The sequence below is a fragment of the Colletes gigas genome, unplaced genomic scaffold (genome assembly GCF_013123115.1).
Source record: "Colletes gigas isolate AHSC1104 unplaced genomic scaffold, ASM1312311v1 Colletes_gigas_Sc00010, whole genome shotgun sequence".
NCBI classification, from domain to species: domain Eukaryota; kingdom Metazoa; phylum Arthropoda; class Insecta; order Hymenoptera; family Colletidae; genus Colletes; species Colletes gigas.
In genome coordinates, this window is record NW_025106639.1 from 3,241,677 (window position 1) to 3,264,900 (window position 23,224).

General features: G+C 40.3%; 1 protein-coding gene across 2 annotated transcripts in view; it reads right to left on the minus strand.

The window, feature by feature from the left end:
- The window catches only part of LOC122397753 (plastin-1), a 39,600-nt gene that overhangs the window by 2,527 nt on the left and 13,849 nt on the right, over positions 1 to 23,224 (minus strand). The window contains exons 1-3 of one of the 2 annotated variants that reach the window (XM_043397133.1): positions 4,721 to 4,858; positions 2,165 to 2,595; positions 863 to 2,081 (exon numbers count right to left, since the gene is read on the minus strand). In XM_043397133.1, coding sequence (XP_043253068.1) covers positions 863 to 2,081; positions 2,165 to 2,595; positions 4,721 to 4,795 — 1,725 coding nt within the window. In that variant the 5' untranslated portion in view covers positions 4,796 to 4,858. Of the gene's footprint in view, positions 1 to 862; positions 2,082 to 2,164; positions 2,596 to 4,720; positions 4,859 to 23,224 lie in introns of those variants that run through there. The other variant, XM_043397134.1, reaches the window with a different exon arrangement.

Here is a 23,224-nt window from a genome sequence, read left to right on the forward strand (position 1 = left end):
TTCGAGGACGAACCATCGCCTCCACCGATTTCTATTTTCATTCCCCCGATCGGGGGACTCAGAAACCCCCAAAAAGAACTATTAATAATCCATATACGGATTGTTCGCTACTCCTGGTGATTCTCCGTGAAAAATGGAGTAAAAAATATAGAGCAAACATTTTTCATTAGAGGCTTCGTTTTCGAGATATACGACTTTGAAAATTTGCGGGGTTGAGCTGCCATTTTGGTTCCTTGAGTTTTGGTCAAAATTAATGGAAAGGAATATTAGTTGTACTGAGGTGGTTATGGTAAAAAATTATTATAGTATTTGAAAGAGTTAGTTGGGACTTATTAACTCTCTAGTGGCGGCCATGTTTGTTTCACAATGGGTGACTCGGATCTTCTATACCTGACTCTAATTTGGCACACGAATTATAATTAAGCAAAAAGTTCTCTCGGTAAAAATAATAACTTGTTATTAAATCCGCTCGAACGCAAATTTTCATATCCCAGGCCATTCAGAGATTACGCTATCGCGCATCGTCGATAACCCTTAAAAAAGAATAGTCTCGCCAAAAAAAGAGCGATAGCCTTCGAGCATGGAAAAGAATTTAAATCGATCTGTTTGTCCAGTTAATCGAATCAATTTCATTCTCGAACAAAGTGCAGTGCCTTGACAACAAAAATGGAAACTTTCTTGAGCAATCTAGATAAGCGAATTTTAAAACAAAGTTTGCAACTCCAATCATCAGTTAATTGCATACAAGAGTGATATTTCTCGCAAACAAAGCCTCCAATACAATTGTCAATCCTTTCTTTAGCCCCCTTTGACCCTATATTACCAAAACACCCTATCCAAAGTCATCCCCCCAGGGTCTCACCTCCTCAGCGCCACCCTCCTTGACGAGCTCGTAGTTAACCGTTCCCGGTTTAATGGCGTCGATCAGATCGATCACCACCTTTCCATCGGATATCGAGGAATCCTGGAAGCCCTTGATGCTACTGCTCTTCCCCGCCCCCTGTAGTTTCGAGTTCACCCACTGGACGATCTCCTTCTCGACCAGGGTGCTGCCCTGTGTGCCAGCCAGCGACGTCAGAATCGACAGGGTGTACGATCTCATGAGCTGCCAGATCAACGCCAACGTCAACGTCGCGTTCCCGTCGTTCAGATCCTGACCGGCGATCCCCACCAGCGAGAAGTTCATCGTTTTACCAAGCTCGACCGCGTAATTGCAATTCTCCAGCTTCTCCATGAACTTCCGCAGCTTGGTGAACTTTTTGTGCACCCTGTTCCAGTTCACGGTGCCCGGCTTGATGATGTCGTACAGCTGGAAGATCACCAGACCGTCAGCCAGGTCGGAATAGAGCCAATTCACGTGAGGCACCACGCCCATCGAGTTCATCCAGTTTCTGTAGGTCTTCTCCTCTCTGGTCTCCTCCAGAGACTCCAGACCCTCGATGTTGCTCTCCGGTTTGTCCAGGCCCGGGTAGTTGTTGAACATGTTGGCGACGAACGCGAGATTCAGCTTGTATATGCCGTTCACCACGTCGCTGGGCGTCACGAAGCTGCGACATCCTAATTTCGACGCTTGCTGGAGCATGATCTCCGCTCGTGACGTGTGGTTCGGCTCCATCAACGCCTCCAGAGTGACGCCTGCGGTGTGGGGGGCGATTTGCTTGATCAGATAGGTGTAAATCTCGGAGTCGGTGATGTCCGACTGGAAGTTGTTGCACCGTCTGGCGATTCCGGCGTTCTCCAGGTGATGGTTCACCCATCGCAACAGTATCGATTCTGGCGAGAGTTTCAGCAGGTCCTCGATACGCTCGCCATCCTGCAGCAGAGTGGCCAGCCCAGGACAATTCTCCAGAGTGATTTGATTGAACAGACCGATCCTGATGATCTGCCATAAGAGACCGAGGACCAAGTGAGGAGAACCTTTCGTGAGATCGTGGGCGTCGATGTTCACTATGTTGCAACCGATTGCTTGGGCCGAGGATAGAGCCAGAGTCAAGTTCTCGTGCTTCTTGTACAATGTTAGATTCTTCTTGTTGATGGTCCGTTCGTCGATCGTGTCCGGGCAAGAGTGATTGATTATTTTACTGAAACGAGGAACCCACGATGTTAGATGATCGTTAAGTGCTTTTAACGAACTAAAAAATATTAAATATTGAGAAACGCTTACCAGAGGAGAATTCCATCTTTGACCTTTTCGTACAGCGCCTTGCCCTCCGGATCGATGGGCAGCAGATGCTTCAAATCGGGATCGTGGGAGAGATTTGTGTTTATCCAGTCGCTGAAGGCGAGCTGTTCCTCCAGTCTCACCGAGTGCGTGGTGCCCTCGCTGGAAGCCTCCGAAATCCCACCCAGAGTCTCGAGATTTTCCTTCTTCGACACGACCTGCTTGAACGTGGACCCCAACTCGTTTGCCTTCAGCTCCTTGCAGAGCTTCTCGAACTCCTCGAATGAGAGACGTCCCTTGTGCTCGGACCTCTGCTTGTCGTCGTACTCCTCGATCATCTGGCGCACCTTGTACCCGGGCATTTTGAACCCGCATATGTCCAGGGCGCTGCGCAGCTCCGTGAGGTTGATGAAACCGTCCCCATTCTCGTCGATCTAACAAAAAGAAGCTCTCTTTCAGACCTTTGGCACCTCTTCCTAGGATAGGAAACTGGGGATCCAGGATTCACTGGTCTCAGGAGTTGGGGATCTTCGAGTAATTTGGTGTCTTCAAAGTTGGGTACTTAATTTCTCATAGTGTTGATCGAGACAATCAATTGGAGAGCTTCAGTTATCCGGGTGAGTATCAGACTTTGGATGTTCAGGATTCTTAGTTCAATGAGAAATGATTTGGATTCGTAATTTTAGGAATTAGGTGCTTGAAATTCTTCAAAATTCAGGATCTTCGTTTGAATGCTTCGTATCTATGGTGTTTTATGATTCTTCGATTTAGAGATGAGTGAATTGGATTCGTAGTTTTAGGACTTGCATGCTTGATTCGTTCATTCTTGGAACAAATTGACTTGAGTAGCTCAGGATTTAGGATCTTCGAGTGTCTGGTGTCTTCAGGATCATGCATAGGTCTTCGAAGTTCTTGTTTAACTCTTATTTAATTCAGAGTGAAGGTAAAGTTCTCTAAAGTTCTTCGTTCGAAAGAAGAATGGATTCGTAACTTTGGGACTTGAATACTTGATGTTGACATTGCAGAAAGGCAATTCAAGTGCTTTGAAATTGAGAATCTTGTATGTTTCATATTTCCAAGATATTCAATATTCTTCTATCACGAAGAATGCATTGTGTTTGTTGTTTAAGGACTTGGATAGTTGATTATAGGTTTGATAAAATAAACTGGAGTGCTTCAGGATTCAGGATCTTCCGCTGATATCGAACATACACGCAAAGGGGAACCATGTGTATATCTAGGCTGCACAGAACAGAAGTCAACTGGATTTCAAGAATGCAGTCACGATCACAGTTGCAATTTCCACGCAAACAATGGAGGCGCGACAACAGTCATACACGGTACTTCTAGGAAAATTGCATCGGGGTTAATCGACAGTTCTTTATGCTCGTTTCCGGGAAACGGTGTTGCGACCGACTAATTACCATCTTGTTCTTGCCAGTGAACTGTTCCCTCCTGTTCAATTAATGATAATTGTATCCGTCTTATCGCCACGAAACTGTTTACCTCTCTCCATCACTGGCGTGTGTCATATGTGCAAACAGGGAATTTCTAATCTGACAGAAATAATGCTTTACTCTCCAAGAACTAGAATCGATAAACCTGTATCGTAGTATTGTTTCCGAGCCCAATACCACGAAGGGTTAGATCCAGATTACTGCTATAGTTTTGTTATTTTTTAAATACTGAAGTAGTAATTTGTATCCATAATCGTTATCGATAAATCTCTCCATCGCTCTGAGACCAATGTTGCAGAAAAGAATTTTCCCAACAGAAAATAATGGATAAAAGTACAATATTACAGTTTAACGTTTATCTAACGAACGGATATTGAGATAAGCTTTCATTCGTTTCCAACGTGCAATATTATTTTATTTCACAATATACGTATCAAAAGTTGAATCTTTTATTAAGTGTTGGAAATTTTTGAATAAAAAATTTGCCAATCGCTGGTTATATTTTCTAGGCCACCCCGTAATAGCGTAGATAGTCTTGAAATCGATAAAACTAAGTCATTGTATCACACTAAGCTCGATATTACCGAGACACCTAATCGTTGCAGTATTAAGATTATTTTGTGTGTGTTTATTGGTTTATAGAACAGAGTTTAATCAGTCATTTTGTAAGTTTTCTTTATATAGAGAAAGAAGAGAAAGACTTACGAAAATTAATAAGATAAGAGAACAATAGAGAGATTTCTAACAGAAAATCTAAGCTAATGTTAACTGGTATCAGGAACAATTCTATAAAATTTATTAAAATAATAATTAATATTATCGTTCACGTTATAGAATACTACCTGACCTTATACTAATCGAGCAGAGAGTAACGAAGAATTTCGAGCGAGGAATTCCAATCGAATTTTCGACGCGCCAAAGAAATAAAAAAATGGCGTTCAACGTGGCCCCCGTTCATGAATGAAAGATTGTCCCCGGCGCGGATTTAATCGTAAATTTTCACGCCCAGCGATTAATCGATTCCGTGGTCCGCGAGTCAAGTGGCTTACGTAAAAGGCGTAACGAGAGCCGCGCGAAGAACGACGGATCCGCGAGTACTTACTAATTTAAAATAGTAGTTGAAGTCCTTGAAGTACTCGTCGATCACGTTCCACTTGGGGAATCTATGGATCTCCATGACGAGCGACCGAATAGAGAACAACTATCGAATTGCAGCTGCGAAAAACGACACGAGATCCCGGTAAAATGCAACGCGAGACTAAACTTGCAATAATGCGCGTTATCATCGTTATCAGAGGCGTTCGATAATGGAGAGAAGCAAAAAAAGATGCTATACTTTCGCGCCTTATCGAACGCGTGACATCGTGCAGTCGATAATCCCTTGAATTTTTTCTCATTTTGGGGGTTATTTAAATAGACCCTTCTAATGTAAATCATAACAGAAAAATTATAAGGGTGTTCAACCACCCCTGGGAGAAATTTTAATGAGGGATTCTGGGGGCCAAAATAAGACGAAAATCAAGAATACCAATTTGTTGATGGGGGCTTCGTTGAAAAGTTATTAACAATTAAATTCAAAAATTTCAAATCGTTCTGGAAAAATTATTTTTGGCTGTAGAGGTCTATAATAATCATTTTTTATGAATAGACATACCCCCGAAATCCTACGCATTTTTGAGAAAAAAATTCTAGAAGGTGTGAAATTTTTCGACAAAATTAAAAAATTTCAAATCGTTCTAAAAAAATTATTTTTGATTGTATGGGTCAATTATAGTCATTTTTGGTGAATAGACATACCACCGAAATCCCACCCATTTTCTAGAAAAAAATTCGAGAATATGTGAAATTTTTCGGCGAAAAAAAATTTTTCAAATCGCTCTAAAAAAATTATTTTCAGTTGCGGGGGTCAATTACAATCATTTTTGGTCATTGCACATATCCCCAAAATCCTACCCACTTTGGAGAAAAAAATTCGAGAATATATGAAATTTTTCGCCAAAATTAAAAAATTTCAAATTGTTCTAAAAAAATTATTTTTGGTTGCATGGGTCAATTACAATTATTTTTGGTGAATAAACATACCCCCGAAATCCTGCGCATTTTCGAGAAAAAAATTCAGTATGGGCGGAACTTTAAATGTTAATAACTTTTTAACAAAGCCTCTATCAACAAATTGGTATTCTTGATTATCGTCTTATTTTGGCCTCTAGAATCACCCATCATTCCCTAGAGGTAAAATTTAATATACAAAGGTCATCTTATTTTTACTCTTATGCTGTATTTTTTTATTTATTAATAAAAATGGCCCTAAAATTGAGGTTCAAAGGGTTCTAAACGAGCATGCAAATAATTCTCGAGAGACTGAAAATTTGATATACAAAGGTGGTCTCATTTTTTTACTCTTATGCTGTATTTTTTTATTTATCGCTAAAAGTGGCCTTAAATTGGGGTCCAAAGGGTTCCACAAACGGTCAAATTAAGATCGCTGGATTAATTGTTAAGCGAGCAACGAGGCGTAACGAGAATAATCGTGGGCGCACGTTCGTCGTGTTTCGTGGAAAAGATTTTCGAGTCGGATAAACGAGCACGGATCGTTCTCGCATGCAAATAAGCGCCGCGCGCTAAATAGTGTAAGCGAATGTGCTCGATTAAACGATACGTAACTACGTCACGATGACTTAATCTCAGGTTATTGCGCTCGAAATACCGAGAAGTCAACCCCGGAGCGCATTGACCCAGCAAAATGCAAGAGCACTTCGATCGTGGGTAATTCGTAACCGGGTCAACGTAAGCGTACCTTTCCACCTACTATCGCGTCTCACCGTCCGTTAATAACAGTCTCGTTTCACAGAGTGTTCTCGATCCTGCCGTCGTTGAATTTGTCGCGAAACTCCGTTAAATAAAACTACAGCTTCCCCGGCGGCTCGTACGCGCCGCGATTAATTAACGCGAAAATTTCCTGGACGCATCGAATACCGATATTCGTTCCACTGTTCGCATTTTATGCGCCTACTGGCTCGTACGAGAGACGTAATCCGAAATATAATTGAGATCCAACGAAGCTTCTCGTCAATAATCGAGAAACAATGACTTCCAAATAGAAATGATTAAACAAAATAATTTGTAATAAATATTGAAGAGTTACTCCGACTTTAAAGTGTTTTTCAAAGTGTTTAAAGCTGGAAGAACAAACTGTGGAGTCGCGAGAGGGTGTATTTGACCCGCAAAGCCTGCGAACAAAGGAGTTGCAGAGGTGTAGCGTCTAGGGCTAATCTAAATTTCTCAGAGGTCAGTTTGCAGTAGCTGTCTGACGTTGCACGGTAAAAACATAGATTCTAAAACAAACAAGATCAACGACAATAAACTGTCGCTCGTTCGGGGGAAGGAACACACGGGGCTCGCTGAACCAGATCGCGAGTCGTTTACTCGACGCGTTTAAGGATGAGAAAAACGCATGATGACAGAGTGCAAAGGCAGCAAACACACCCGGGAAGTCGGGTGAATAGAACGGGAAAACAATACGTTATATGCACGCGCGGTTGTGTAACTCAAGTTATACATTTACTCGAGCTTGAAACGTTCCACGCCCACCGGGCCCGGTGGTTCTTCGCTTTCTAGGATTCTATGGACTGCGACGATCGGCCGCAATTTACAGACTTGCATGCGCGTTGTTTTAGAAAAAAAAAACACAGACATCTTTGCGTACGAAACGCGTCGGAATTCCGCGGAATCCGGAAAAGAAACTCGAATGAATTCGAGGAATTTGTAGGTACCTGGGTAGTCCCCATCTTTCTTTCCCTATCGCGATAGATACAGGAGTTTTGCGCAAATTTCACTGGTTTGCACGTTCCAGGTGGCTTAAAAGTGAATTAATGGAGTGTTATTTTATTTGTTTTTATTCGTTATTGTTAGATGTTTACTTCTTTTAAACCTTAAGTGGGTATTTTAGGATATTTTGTCCCGCCATATTGATTTATTTATACATATACAGGGTGTTCGAACATCCCTGGGAAAAATTTTAATGAGGGATTCTAGAGGCCAAAATAGGGCGAAAATCAAGAATACCAATTTGTTGATGGAGGCTTTGTTAAAAAGTTATTAACAATTAAATTCAAAAATTTCAAATCGTTCTGAAAAAATTATTTTCGATTGCGAGGGTCAATTACAATCATTTTTGATGATTACACATATCCCCAAATTCCTACCCACTTTCGAGAAAAAAATTCGAGAAGGTGTGAAATTTTTCAACAAAATTAAAAAATTTCAAATCGTTCTAAAAAAATTATTTTTGATTGTACGAGTCAATTATAATCATTCTTGGTGAATAGACATACCCCCGAAATCCCACCCATTTTCTAGAAAAAAATTCGAGAATGTGTGAAATTTTTCGGTGAAAAAAAATTTTTCAAATTGCTCTAAAAAAATTATTTTCGGTTGCGGGGGTTAATTACAATCATTTTTGGTCATTACACATATCCCCAAAATCCTACCCACTTTCGAGAAAAAAATTCGAGAATATATGAAATTTTTCGCCAAAATTAAAAAATTTCAAATTGTTCTAAAAAAATTATTTTTGGTTGCAGGGGTCAATTACAATTATTTTTGGTGAATAAACATACCCCCGAAATCCTGCGCATTTTCGAGAAAAAAATTCAGTACGATCAGAACTTTAAATATTAATAACTTTTTAACGAAGCCTCCATCAACAAATTGGTATTCTTGATTTACGTCTTATTTTGGCCTCTAGAATCTCCCATTAAAATTTTTCCCAGGGGCGGCCGAACACCCTGTATAATATTGTCCTCTATTACTCTGTGACCAAATGCATAGAATGATACTAATTGCATACCAATGAAGACTTTCCTCATCGATTCCCACAAATAATTTCTTTTTTGGTAAATGAAATAAAATTGATACAATACAGGGTTAAATAAGAATGATAATTTTACGAACGAATTCGGTACAATTTCCCTCGTTAATTGGTAAAATAAAAGCTTTACGAGTACCTCGTGTTCCAAGCTACCAGCACGGTAGATCTTGGATCCAAGTTCTTTTTTAATTTAATTTCGTTGGAAAATAATGGCCGCTTTGTTAAGAACGCAATTTTCGCGGACCCCGGGGCGATTTTAATTTCAAACGAGCAAACGTACGTTCGTAAACGCACGATTACGCGTTATTCATAGAGCCGCACAATTGCATTTCAACTATAACCACAAGGTTCCGCGGCCGTTTCGCGGCAACGAGCGCAAAAACCTGGAATATACCGCGCGCTATAATAACTTTCTCGACTTTTACGTACCTAAAGTACACCGTGATCTCATACACCTGGAATTACAAAGGCGCGATATGGCAGCCATGGAAGGAAACGAATGCAGCCTTTGCAAGATCCGAATCTGACTTTGTGTCGCTCGAAAACTGATTTCCGTTCGTAACGTTACGAAAGAGATCGATTCTCTATTCATTCGTGCATTCAGGGGATTTCCACAAACAACTCTATTCCAAAGAAAATTGAAAAGAAAAATAATTACATTTTTCTTCAGCCCTAAATTGAATACAAGTTCGATTATAACAACATAGGTATTCGATGTTACTCGTTCCTGAGTCTTGTAATTTCGAAAACAACAGTATCTCCCAATTATTTTATTAAGTTAATATTAACGTCGACGCGTAGATCTGAAACGGAAGAGCGCGCGACGTCGAGTTCGATAGTTCGAGGGGATCGAAATCCGAATTCGATAGTTGGTTCGAGATATCGGGGCTCGATCGACGAGCAGGGAGAAGTGGTACTCGATTCGCGTAGGGATCGCGCGAAAGGAGCCGGGGAATGGTGGCAAACTAGGTATTAAATATCGCTTTGAAGCTTCAGCACGTTCTTTGAAAACGAATCGCGATAGGTTAGCGAACACACCGTAGACGCGGGAGCCCCGTCGGGGTCAGACTTCTCTCTCCTTCGCTTTTATCCTGAGAACTGGTTTCGCCCGGCGTCGCATTGCGCTCCGTCCCCGCCCCTCTGTGTATGCCAAGAGTACGCGCGGCGTTCCTCTACCCTGGAAATCACGATTGAATTACCGTTCTCGAAGAAAAACGAGCCGCGACGTTATTGTTTGCACTCGTCGCGTTAACGGACGAATCTGGGCTAGGCCGACGACAGTGCACGCGGCCACCGTGAAACGAGCAACTATTGGCCTTAATGCAACGTAACACCCCGGCCGCCATTTCTTAATTCGACGGACGAACACCGAGGCGCGCGTCTCGCGAACTTAAATCGACGTTACTCCTTTTGGGAATAAGCTTCGAACGATAATTGAAATAAATTATAATTACTTAGAATAGAATTATAGGAGTTTTTAAAACTCTGAAATACGAATCTTTAAAAGAGAGTGTAAATAAAATGGTCGAAGTATTTTACTCTGCTAAGCTTATGAGCGTTAGGAAATTAGAATCGAGGAAAGGTATGAGTTATTTATAATTGAAATAAATAATAATTACTTTGAATAGAATTATAGGAGTTTTTAAAACTCTGAAATACGAATCTTTAAAAGAGAGTGTAAATAAAATGGTCGAAGTATTTTACTCTGCTAAGCTTACGAGCGTTAGGAAATTAGAATCGAGGAAAGGTATGAGTTATTTATAATTGAAATAAATAATAATTACTTTGAATAGAATTATAGGAGTTTTTAAAACTCTGAAATACGAATCTTTAAAAGAGAGTGTAAATAAAATGGTCGAAGTATTTTACTCTGCTAAGCTTATGAGTGTTAGGAAATTAGAATCGAGGAAAGGTATGAGTTGATGTTAACCTAACCTTCGATATATGTTCTCGACGTGTTCCAGATTTTGATCGTTGAGTCAACGGTGTTTCCTTGGTTTCAAGGTAGCGACAAAGAGATTTCACCTACACGAGAAACACGTGGACGAGTCAGCCGCCATTGTGACGAAGCTACCATTGACTGGACTCTGGCCGGATCTTCGATTTTAATTACGTAATATCGCGACGTTTCTAAGAGAAATTACTAAGAGACGCACCTAGCAATTGAGGAACACGATCACGGATGCGATGACGACTCTAGAGGCGTGGATGATGATACTGACGATTCGTCATCAGGCGAAGATATAGAATTCGATTCGTAAACGTTGATAGAATTTTTTAAATGTGGCACACTGGGGCTATGGGACTGGAAATTTCTGAGAAATTGTTCTTTGTATATTTGCATTTAATTTTTGTTATAGTTTGAGACACGTGTAGCTTACGTTGCTTTCTAGGAAAAGTATGTATCAACTCAGATATTAATCATTTGTTTCTTGATTTCTTTGAGTCATCTGGTACTTATTCATATCAAGTAGCTTCTGGTCTTTATTTTTAATAAGAAAGAAAACCTGAGAAGAAATTTCAAAAACAGTTTGTCTAAAATATATGTTTTTGTAGAACACAGACTTCGAAATAGAAAGAAAATATTAACCAAACATTAAAATTAGGTAATATAGTTGCTTTTGTTCTTTATTTGTATTAAGAAAGAAAACCTGAGAAGAAATTCCAAAAACAGTTTGCCTAAAATATATTTTTGCAGGGCACAGACTTCGAAATAGGAAGAAAATATTAACCAAACATATTAGGTAATATAGTTGCTTTTGTTCTGTATTTTTATTAAGAAAGAAAACCTGAGAAGAAATTCCAAAAACAGTTTGTCTAAAATATATGTTTTTGTAAGATACAGACTTCGAAATGGAAAGAAAATATTTAACACCTTTTTTACTCACAACGACGCCTCGATTAATTTTCTTTCGACGGACGTCGGCAAATTTTCAATTTACAGCGCGGAAATCGATTTTTGATCGTCGATGGTTTTTGTCGGACAAGAAATTACGTCCCCGAGTCGCGACAAAGCTACGTTCGACTTATCGCGTGTAGACCGGAGATAAAACGCAATTAGACTTAATTAGAATCGAGCCGAAGGTTAATGGTAAGCGGTTTTTAATACGGGAAAAAGCGAATGGGTCGAGCAATAAAATTTTCTTGCACGACTCGAGATTTTCCAATTCCCCCAGGCATTTGTAACTGTTTCAAAACACTAAAATGTTATATAAATAACAAACAATTGTATGGATATACTTGCTCTCTGAATATCAAAAATATAAATTGACCAATTTGAAAACGAGACAACTATCGAAATAAAATCTTGCTCCAAATATTTCTCAATAAGCCGTAACGTGCTCCACAAGAGTATTTTGACGTTTACTTAACTTCAACTCCAGCGTCGAAAACACTTGAAGCTCTCAGAACGAAAAGGAGCTGAACTCGAGACGCCTAAGAAATGCCATATGTGCACGATATTATCCACAACTGGTAAAAAAATGTTTGAGAGTCCGATAAAAATCAGTATGGACTAGGACCTAAGATGGCTAACACAGATGGCTGCAAACGGAAATAGGCAAACTCTTGTTCGAACAAAATCAAACTTTATCTATACTTTCTAATTGTTCCAGTGACTTAGTTAATCTCTTTGAGCTCTTCTAGATCACTGAAACCCTAAAAAATAACTAAATCAATTCTCAGACAAAATGTTTCAGTAGCATAAATTGAAGCTGAGAACCGATCAGGGAAACTGCCCTACTGTCCTAGTGATTCCTCGACATTGACCCTCCCAAGGCAATCTTCTCAAGATGCATATACCTATACGGTAATATACAACTGCCTACGCTCCTCGACGTCTTTCCCAGTCGATTTACGGAACGTCTTCCCTCCAACTGTCAGCCGTATCGCGCCAGAAGCGACAGTGAAACATCGAGACTGTCGCGCACCGTGATTACGCTCGCTCCTACGAGGAGAGCATGAATTAATCGCGCGTCCGCGCTCGGAATATCGAGAACAGTTCTTTAAATGGTCAATCGCGCGAACAAACGCGACGTCCCGTGACCTAGCATCTCTGACGTAAAATGGCGCGAACTGGCACGTCACCAACGACTCACAGATGTGCAAAACACTTCTTCGAGATAAATTCGCCAAACGAAAGATTTAGACCTACCACTCAAATAAATGTTATTATTGTAGCCATATTTATAAGACTCCCGTGATTAAAATTACACACTAAACACAATATATTTTGTGTTAAAAATCTTGGAAATCTTGTGATTTTTGTTTACAATTATTTTGACCAAGACTGAAGACTACGGTTTCCTGTCTCTAACACCATAAATGTTCTCAAGGTTTTCACACTTGTCGAGTTCTGTTCAGCTTCAACACACCGTTGAGACCCGATAGAAAATATAAACAAACGCCTCAGCGACAAAGCAGATCGAATATATATACAATCGACGACGAAGAGCAGACCCTTCCCGGTTTATCGAAGTATAAAATTATACTTCGCTGATAGAATAATCAAAAAAGGTCCAAGAAGACGAGAAACGATACCGAAAGCACGACGACCAACGTCCGCCGATAAATCGCCGGGACGAAACCGAGCCGCCATTTTTTCCTCGCACCTGGACCGCGCGATTTAATTTATACGCGACAGAAACAGCGCGCTCGCGTTGTCGCGCGGCATAAATTATGGCCGCGTTTTACACGCTGCTGAAAGCACGGCAATGATCCCTTAACGAGCGTCCCGAGAGAGTAAAAAGTTTGCTAGCCGCTTCGGAGTTAGCTCAAGTGGCGATAATTGAACGGCTCGGAGTGAATTGCTCCAAGGATCGGGGACCAGCTCTCGATGGCCCATTGATATTTTCCCACAAACCGAGCTTAGGAAACCGCGAGGTTGAGCGAAACCCGGAGATTTACGCAACCACATTCGCGTAACCAACAATTTCGTCCATTTTTCCATCGATCGATTCGAAGTTCCACGACTTTCATTCGAACTTGACTACTTTTACTTAACGTGAGCCTTCTCCCCACCACTTTAGGGAGACAAATTCTCCGGACAGTAGCTATCGATCGATCGTTTCTTCGCCGCGTAGATGTTCTCGCGACTTTTACTTCGCTCGGTCGTGTTACACGCCACACGATTCACGCGTGATTTGATTTACAACGCGAGGCGAAAGTGAGACATAACGCGATCAAGGTTTACGATACGGATCAATTACCGATGTAATTAATTGCCACACTGTTGGGCATCGCGGATGCTTCGCGAGGAAAGCTTCATTCTCGAGAAATCTTGCTGGACGACACTTTTGTTAATCGTGACTGAAGCGATGATTAATACATGAAACAGTTATTTTACACTCTCCATTTCAGAGCGTGAATTCTTGTGAAATCTTTGAAGTTTCCCGATTTAAAGAGATTTATTTTTACTAGAATATTAAAATAGACTCTACTAAATTTATATTTTTTAATATTTATATCAAATTGTATGCTCCCCAATTAATAAAGTATAAGTGTGAAATTACAAAACTGTGTTTAGCCTTTCCACCGTATGACTCCAAACGTTTGGATCTTTCAGGTTCGACGAACATCTCCGTAGTTATGTGCACACATAAACATGTTCGTTGGCGCATGAAAATAACTACCTAGGAGCTTATTACGTTTGACAGTAATCAGCCTTCATCGAACCTTAAAGACACTTACACAGAACGATCGTGTTATGAATTCAAGTTAACGAACTTAAATTTATAACGTGATAAAAGCTTAATTAATTTAAATTGCAGCTTGGTTTGAACCAGCATGCATTTGAATCCGCGGAAAAATGGAAATGTAATTGGTATTTTAGTTCTCCGCCTGCGTTAATCTTTCGATCTGATCAAAGTTAATTTCTTAAAGTTAAGTTAATAAATATACATTAGTTCTATACAATTTGTGCAGAAATGTTTGTAATTTAACATATATTTAAGAACTTCAGGGTAAACGAAAATGTATTACGGCGATAAGCGATAAGCGCTACGACAAGTACAAGTTTGGAACAGTATGACATCCTTGAACTATCGTATGTGGATTTACAGTACAAAGGCAAAAGAAAAAGGTGTTACCATGAATATAACATAGGTTTGGGAGACTATAAGATTCTTACAATACATCAGATTGATTCACAAACTGAAAAAAATTTCCATCGTGCATAAGAATTGTAGAATATAAATTATCATCTTTTAATGGAAATACAATTAAATTTCACCCTTCTAGTGAAAGCACCAGGTTGAAACTTGATAGAAAAGATTTCCTTTGAGGACTCTATCGACTGGTAGAAAGTTCAATTTGATTTGAGGGTACTTTTACGATACTTTTATGTTCCAATTGATTACTAGATACTATTCTCTGTTGAAACCGTTGCCCAAGTACAATTTATTGCAACAATATAAACTGGCCTTCGTCGTCTCGCGCACGGATTTCACCAGTACCCAACACCGTACTCCAATTTTGGTTATGAATGTTCAGATGTAATAACTACAATTCGAAAGTAGAACGCCTTGAACCCCATAGTAGCGATTGCTCGACTTGTGCAGAACTAGTTTCTGCCCGTACAGAAAATGGGATAAAACGCTCTAAGGTTCAATTTACGCCGGCAACAGTCTTGGTCTGGTCGCGAATATATATGCAAATACTGTTCTCGTTCGCCTAAGTACAAACGTCGCTGAACAAATTCTAGTCATCGAGTTAGGACTTTGGTCGTAAAACAACTGTTGCTTAACCTTGCTCGCTCGTGGAATGCATAACTTTTACCATTCTCGCGAGACCAAACACTTTTAATAAAATATATATACGTTAACAGATGCAAGCATCGATATATTTATTGATACTTATCGATACTTTCACAATGTTGTCGATACATCGGTAAGGTTTGGACATCATCGATACTTATCGACAGCGTCATCGAAAACGTTTCAATATTATCGATATGTATCGATAGCGTCGTCGATAAGGCTTCGAATATTATACAACACGAATCGATATGATTTCGATATTATCGATATTTCCAACGCTATCGATGGCAAGTTGCGCGCGAACTTTGACTCGAAGAAGATTAATCAGCCGGCTCGCGACAATTCGTAACGAGTTCCACGACTAATACGGTACAAAGCACGCGAAGTTCCACGAACGATCGAAGCTACACAAAGCGAACAACTAGAGGATCGAAGCGTACGTTCGAACGATTGCAATTCCAGGGACAATGATCGATCAACGGACGCTCCGTGGAACCGTGTTGCACGATGAGGCTCATCCTACGTGGCCACGTGTCGCCTGCAGAGAGATCGGTGACTGTGACTCAAGCTCGCATTCTTCCAAGTGCGATCACCTCTGATTTTATTTCATTGCTCGATGCGCGCAGGGCCTCCATATACGCGCATACACGCGCCTCTAAACAGAAACCGAGAGTCCCTCGTCCGACAATTCGTTCAAGGAACGCAACAATCGAGCGTTACGATCTAACCTTTTTCCTTTTTATCGCGAACGTTCGATCGCGATCAATTCCCCGGAGTGCAATATAGATTCTGATAACTTTCAATTCGCTTGCTAGCACGGTTCGAGGGGACAGCGCCTTTTAAGTCTGGATTCGTGAGTTGGGGGATCAGAGGGTTTGGACTTGAACATTCATGCTCAAACATTCTTCAAATGCACACTTTTTTAACGGACCTTCTGCATCTCTAATGGTGCATGTATGTTAATTGCGATAAATACCTGGGATGAGATATTTCTCTAGAGATTAGTCATGGGTTCGACTATGTTAACTGTGACTTACCTGAAACAGAAAGGAAAATTGAATTAGTTACAGGGAATAGCAATTTTAGTGGCAATCATTTCAGGTCACCATTTTGTAAAAATAGTAGAGTCAAAGTTATTTAGAATATAAGCACTCTAAATTTATAATATAGTATATTGTTTTGGTGTCTCAAGCTGGTCAGTTATTGGTACATTTGCTTAACAGGGGCGTGTATGTTGAGACACCGCTGTGGACGTGTTAATTTCAGCTACCAGATTGTGTTTCCAGCCATTGAAACGACCCTGCCTCGCCACCTCTTCAGGCCAAAGGAACGCTTAATTGTACGACGACGATTAACGCAACGCTTTTACGCAATCCCTGTGACATCAGACATGACAGTTTCACAGAAACGAGGCGGCGTTTCGCGTGCTCGCGAACCTGTCGCGAGCTGTAGGTAATTTAACGCTCGTCGATTCAGCGACCCTCCGATTGCGACACCGCTGACAAAACTGGAAAGTCTGCATCGGAAACGCGTCTCGACAGCAAACGTCGGACATTCAGTTTCAAACCGTCTAAAATACGTCACAACACTTGATACAACTTTATTGGACGAGAGTTTTATTCCCAATGAAAGCTGGAAAACCAGCTGATCGACGCCATTTTGGAGAACCTTCGATATTTAGACTTACATAAGTGGCTTCTATGGCTTACGTTTCACACTAAATTTACGGAAGCAGTCAATTTGACGGATGTCAGATTCCATATTTAAAATTACAGAACGCGTAAATATTATTTTTCAACTTATGTTGAATTTGTTTGATGCAATGGCTTGAATACATGTTTTAATTAAAAGAAAAATCGTATTTTAAGGTAATCGTCAACATGAAATCTAGTGTTAAAAAGAGTTGTTTTACTCTCACTTTTGTACTGCAAACTCTATTTCTCAAGTATTAAAACCTAATTTAGTATAAATTTGCTAGGAACTAGATTGCCATGTAAAGACCCTCTCATTTTGAGTTTTAAATTAAAAAGAAGGAACAGAGGTTTTCAGCTTCTCCAAACAATTCCGAGGGTCAAGCTCCCAATTTCATTCGTGTAATTGGAACTTCGCAATTAAGTCGTGGGTCTTTGATTGCATCACGGATCTAATATTCTCGGTTTAGTCGACGCGTCGTTTAATCAATTTCGACGAGGTTTGAATTTATTAATTACTGGAGGACGTACGAAATAGTAGAAAGTATAAATTATTTTTCTGTTTGTTATTCGGTGATTAATCTTGGGGCAATGTTCTGCGACGATTTTAAGACAGTATTCCCAACAGTAACGAGGAAACGCCCTAATTGAATCGCCGCAGGCGCTCCGTCTGCCCGACGAACTCTCATAGTTTTCGTTCAGGTAGTGACTCTGCCCACTCAGCCCAAACTCATTACGGTATTACGCATTAGAAACCCACCGGGTAAACAAAAAGGGAAATTGACTGTCTCTCGTTAGTAATTTATTGATCGAGCGTCGTTTATTTCGGGGCGATCGAAGTCGCGTGAGAATTTACACCCCTTTTTCTGAAACTGGGGTACCAAAAACAGAGAATCGTTAAACAAATCTTAAAATACTTTCGACAATCTTCCCTTCCATTTGAATCTTATTGAAATTTTAATTTGTAAGCTCTGCTACCAAGAATCTGTTACACCATTTTTACGACGAAACGTGGCAATATTTTAATATATCCATCGTGCTTTATTTTTTTGCTCGCGAAAAAGTTGCAACTCGAGCATAGCGATCGATTGTGGAACGGGGAGAATAAGGCGGATGAGTCAGTAAACTGATGATAGATTCGGGAGATATGGAAGGGTTGAAAACCCCTCGTGAGCGGAAGGACACTCTTACGAGGGGTGTCTATCAACGAGAAACGTTGTGCAAGGGCCCAGGGGAAGTAAAATAATATTCCAACCCTGGAAGAAATCCGACTCGACCAAAAAATGTCCAGCAACACGTCTATCGAGTTACACAAGAGTCTTAAAAATTAAAAAACATCCCTCGTTATTAAATTTCAGATTTTAAGAACAGCGCTCCTGCAACAGTTCGGTAGATTAATAAAATTGATATTAACGCGTAAACCTTTGTACAATATTGATCGAGCTTTTACAATATTCTGTATAGTTCGAACAAGCGTATTTGAAAGCTGAATTTGTCGCGCAAAGCTGCACGGATTCCCATGCTTCGACTTCTTTCCCAACCCCCGTAATACTTTTCGATATATTGAACGAAATAGCTTTTCCACCCTCGACTTTGAGGGCTGTTCTCACCCCCCTCGACGTGGACCGTCGTCAATAAAAAAAGAGACGAGAATCGAGCATTTCCGTACCGTGGCGTAAAAAAGAGGCGGACTTTGCGCGAAAATATTTGATTTTCTCGAAAAATAATCTGTTAAACAGTTTGAGGAAGCCAACGCCTCTTGATCGTACTCATCGTCGTACACAGAAGACAGAATCAGAGCAAACTGCGATTGCATACGCCAAGCCTGTCTGATCGATCGTGGAAATTAAAATAAATGAGTCATTCGACGATAGGTCGAGAGCTCCGATGATCTTAGCGTGATTCATGTTGCCCCGTTGTCTCGGAGGATTCGAGATAAACCCGTCGTCGCTCATTTTCATAATTAAAATCTATTTATACCGCTATCAATCTCGACTTTCCGGCCACTCGTGTACCATGGTGTCGTGTCATGGAAACGGTTTCGTTCGCGACAGTAATGCCTTCGAGTGTCACGCGATCGAGCCCCATTTTCTATTTCGTTATCGCCGCCATATGCAACAACTATACAATTATTGCAAATTTTATTCTGGAAAATTGTACGACTCAACGAAGATTACATTCTAAACATTTTCTTATCGCGATATTTTTTGCTATCTTTTATGAAAGTACAGGTGTACCTAGACCCGATTGCCCAACTCGTTTGGTACCAGGTGTGTTTCCTTTTATCTTTCGAGGCAGACTTTACTTTACAAAATTTACACGATAAACGGTCATCGAATTATCAGATCGAATTTCGTCGTTCAATGATAAAATAAATGTACATCGAACGGAACACGAAATCGCTTTAAAATTACGATAGCTGTTGGAGACGCGAAATAAATCTTTCCACTCAATGTCCAGGACTCACCATCGTGTCTTGCACGAAGAAATTATAAGCTTTCTCGGCCGAGCTGCTGAAGGTTAGGGGCAGACATCTTTGCAACCTTTTAAGTGCTGACAGAAGCACTTCGCTGAGTCGAGATTAAAAATTCGCTAACGATTTATTTGAGAAACAGAATCTGTGAATACCTAGGAACATCTCATAAATCTTTCAATATGGATCCTCGAGTCTAGATCTAGCCAAGAATGAACTCTATTTTGGAACCAAAAATTGGCTAAAATTGAAATCCATACTTCAATCTTGGGAGATTAACTCGACTAATTTTGAAAACCGTTACTTGGAGAAAATGTTCACAAGTTGAAGCTTCCATTAGACCGATAAATGGAGGGAAAAGGTTAAGAACCGCTGTTACGATCTTCTCGAGTAAACTGGCGAACACGAATAACAGCGTCGCGCAAAAATGGCGATCTGAAAGTTGTCGCAGACTTTGAACGAGTTTCTTAATGGATCGCGTTTCCTGCGGTCACCTGCGTCTCGTGTTCTACGCGTCTCTCATTTTCAATTTCCTTCTCCCGTTCTCGGTTTTCTTCCGTTCAGAAACGCAGCCCAGAAAAATCTGCTCGCGGTCTTCTGCGAACGATACTCCAACACGTTTCGTTCGCGTGACACTGTACACGATCTCAACTTTCTTCCACGCGACAGACACAGTTAAATTATAAAATTTAAATCGATTACTAGTGATTCCTTCACAATTATAGGTCTCCATCTTGTTTACTTTTTAACCCACCAGTTTAGTTTAGATTCTAGTTCTTCAGATCAAATGCATCGACTTGTACGTTTTGGGTACAAACAACTTTTTTATTATTATTGCAATAACCAAACAGATGAACTTATGGTACGACTTATGGTCTCTGTCGAAGGGATTCGAAATCACGGTGCAACGTGTCTCCCCTTTACAGCTCCGATTATAAAATTTAAGTCGATTACGAGTAATTGATTCCTCCTCAATTATAGGTCTCCATCTTGTTTACATTTTAACCTACCAGTTTAGTTTAGATTCTAGTTCTTCAGATCAGATGCATGGACTCGTACGTTTTGGGTACAACTTTTTTATTATTTTTGCAATAACCAAACAGGTGAACTTATGGCAGGGTTTCTGACGAAGGGATTCGAAATCACGGTGCATCGTGTCTCCCCTTTCGACAGCCCCGATAATTATCACGAGGAAATGGTAAAACTACCGGATGACGAGCAACGCCGTGAAAATTCCCAGGACGCGTAAGTGCCCGTGGCTTATCCGCTCCGCAGTCACCTTAGAACCAACGGAATCCAGAAAGCCATTTTTTTCTCGCCCCATTGTTCGACGATTCTCGTAATAATTAGATCCGAGACTCCTCTGCCGCGCGAGGAATTTACATTTCAGAACCGTACGGAGTCTCAGACCGTTAACGGTTTCGTTGGACATTCCGTGAATTCCTCGATAACGCGGCCATCTTAGTTTTTGGAGGACTCGAAAGCCTCGATGTCTCTGGACCTTACAGCCATTTTGTTACCTTCGAAGAAATCGTGAATTGAATTTTAAAAAATGTGAAGAAATGCAGAACTAATAGTAAACACATTGAGTTAATATTAAACTTGTGGAAATGATAAACAATCTCTAAAAAAAAAAAATAATAAACGTAGCTCTTGGTTCGAGCGTTGTTTTGTCGACCGAAGAGGACTGATGAGAATGGACGGTCGCGAGAACAGTGGCCGGAAGTGCCTTTTCTAGCCATTAGAGGAAGCCGATTAGGCGCGTGCAACTTCATTTCGCGTCAAGTCATTAACGCGGGTTAATTGCAACGAGTACAGTTACCGATCGTCGAAGGCGAAACGGAGCGACGTTTCTATTCCGTCGACCTTCGAGGAGTCGTGTTTCGATTAGCAAAGCTCGACTCTCGAAACTCGAGACCGCGATCGACAGATTCAACCGTGAGTGTCACGCGACACTGGCCGCTCTCTCGCGGATCGGTAACTCGACCAAACTTATTAACGGGAGGGTGGAGGGTTAAGCCCCCGTAAGAAGATATATCCGCCCTCTGGCTCATCAATTTCGTGATACCTTATTTGTCCATAAGGCACATCAAGGGACGAAACCACCACGACGACCACTTATCAAGCGGAACGGAACTCTCGCGGACGAGTGGCCCTAATGGTCCCTGCTTATCGTTCCAAACTACTATGATTCGAAACGCTTGGGAAGCTATTAACGCGCAAGACGACGGAGACTCGACAGTGGCTCCTGAAAGTTTCTGGAAGGCGACTCTTCAGTGGACACTTCTTAATTTTACTCAAAAAAAATATTAATATTGCTCTGATAAAGGCAAGACTTCCTTTTTGGGGGGACCAAAGATTATGACGATTTTTTTTTTACACTGGCTCCTGAAAGGCGACTCTCCAGTGGATATTTCTTAATTTTACTCACAAAAATATTAATACTGATCTGATAAAGATAAGACTTCGATTTGGGGGGACCAAAGATTATGACGATTTTTTTTTTTTTACAATGGCCCCTGAAAAGCGACTCGCCAGTGGACACTTCTTAATTTTACTCAAAAAAATATTAATATTGATCTGATAAAGGTAAGACTTCGTTGGGGGGGGGGGCAAAGATTATAACGATTTTTTTTTTACAATGGCTCCTGAAAGGCGATTCTCCAGTGGACACTTCTTAATTTTACTCAAAAAAATATTAATATTGATCTGATAAAGGTAAGACTTCGTTGGGGGGGGGCAAAGATTATAACGATTTTTTTTTTACAATGGCTCCTGAAAGGCGATTCTCCAGTGGACACTTCTTAATTTTACTCAAAAAAAATATTAATATTGATTTAATAAAGATAAGACTTCGATTTGGAGGGGGCAAAGATTATGACGATTTTTATTTACAATGGCTCCTGAAACTTTCTTGATTTGGAAGGCGACTCTCCATTGGCCATTTCTTAATCTAACTCGGAAAATTACTGATATTAATCTGATAAAGATAAGATTTAGTTTTTGGGGGGGACCAAAGATTATGACGAATTTTCTTTCATATTTTATAATGGGATTTGATGAGCAGATGATAGAAATATCAATTTTGAAAAAAATAGGATCAAAACAAAGATTGCATCCTAATTTTCTTAAAAATGTTACTGAAAATTTGTAATTGAAAATTCGAGGAGCTTGTACGATTTTTAAGCGGAAAGGACACCCGCATAAATTTGGAAGGTCCTTGCGAACAACGCAGGATGTGAACGTCCGTCCGGGCGGATGTATACGGGGTGTTTCTTTAACGATGGGATCCATTCTGAGAATTCAACGCTTAAAAATAAATCGAAGTTTCTACATTGCTTCGTAACTAAATTCACTGGAACGAACATTCACCTAAATTCCAGTCAGAAGATATGGATCTCTTCTGTGGAAATTACCATTCTGTTAGTTTCGGGGAAAGTTTCGATCAAACTACGTATAGGTACTCGATAAGTTATCTTTTACTTCGAAATAGTGTGTCGTCCGAATACAAACATCCTATGTCGTGATTAGATAAACAAACAGAAATTGGTCAAACATGAAAGTGTCCACAGCCAGAAAATACTACATATTAAAATGTATAATAGAATATCAGAATAACATTTCGACGGTCAAAACATTTTGGAGTGGAAAGCAGATCTATTTCTAACAAATTAAATATTGAACGACTGTTATTTACGAGTGTGTATTAAACTCTTGAGAGGGTTTACCGAATGCACTGATTTTCACACCGGATAAGATAATATCAAGTGTTTACTTAAGATTTTGTGCAAAATAATTATATAATAATTTATTTAAA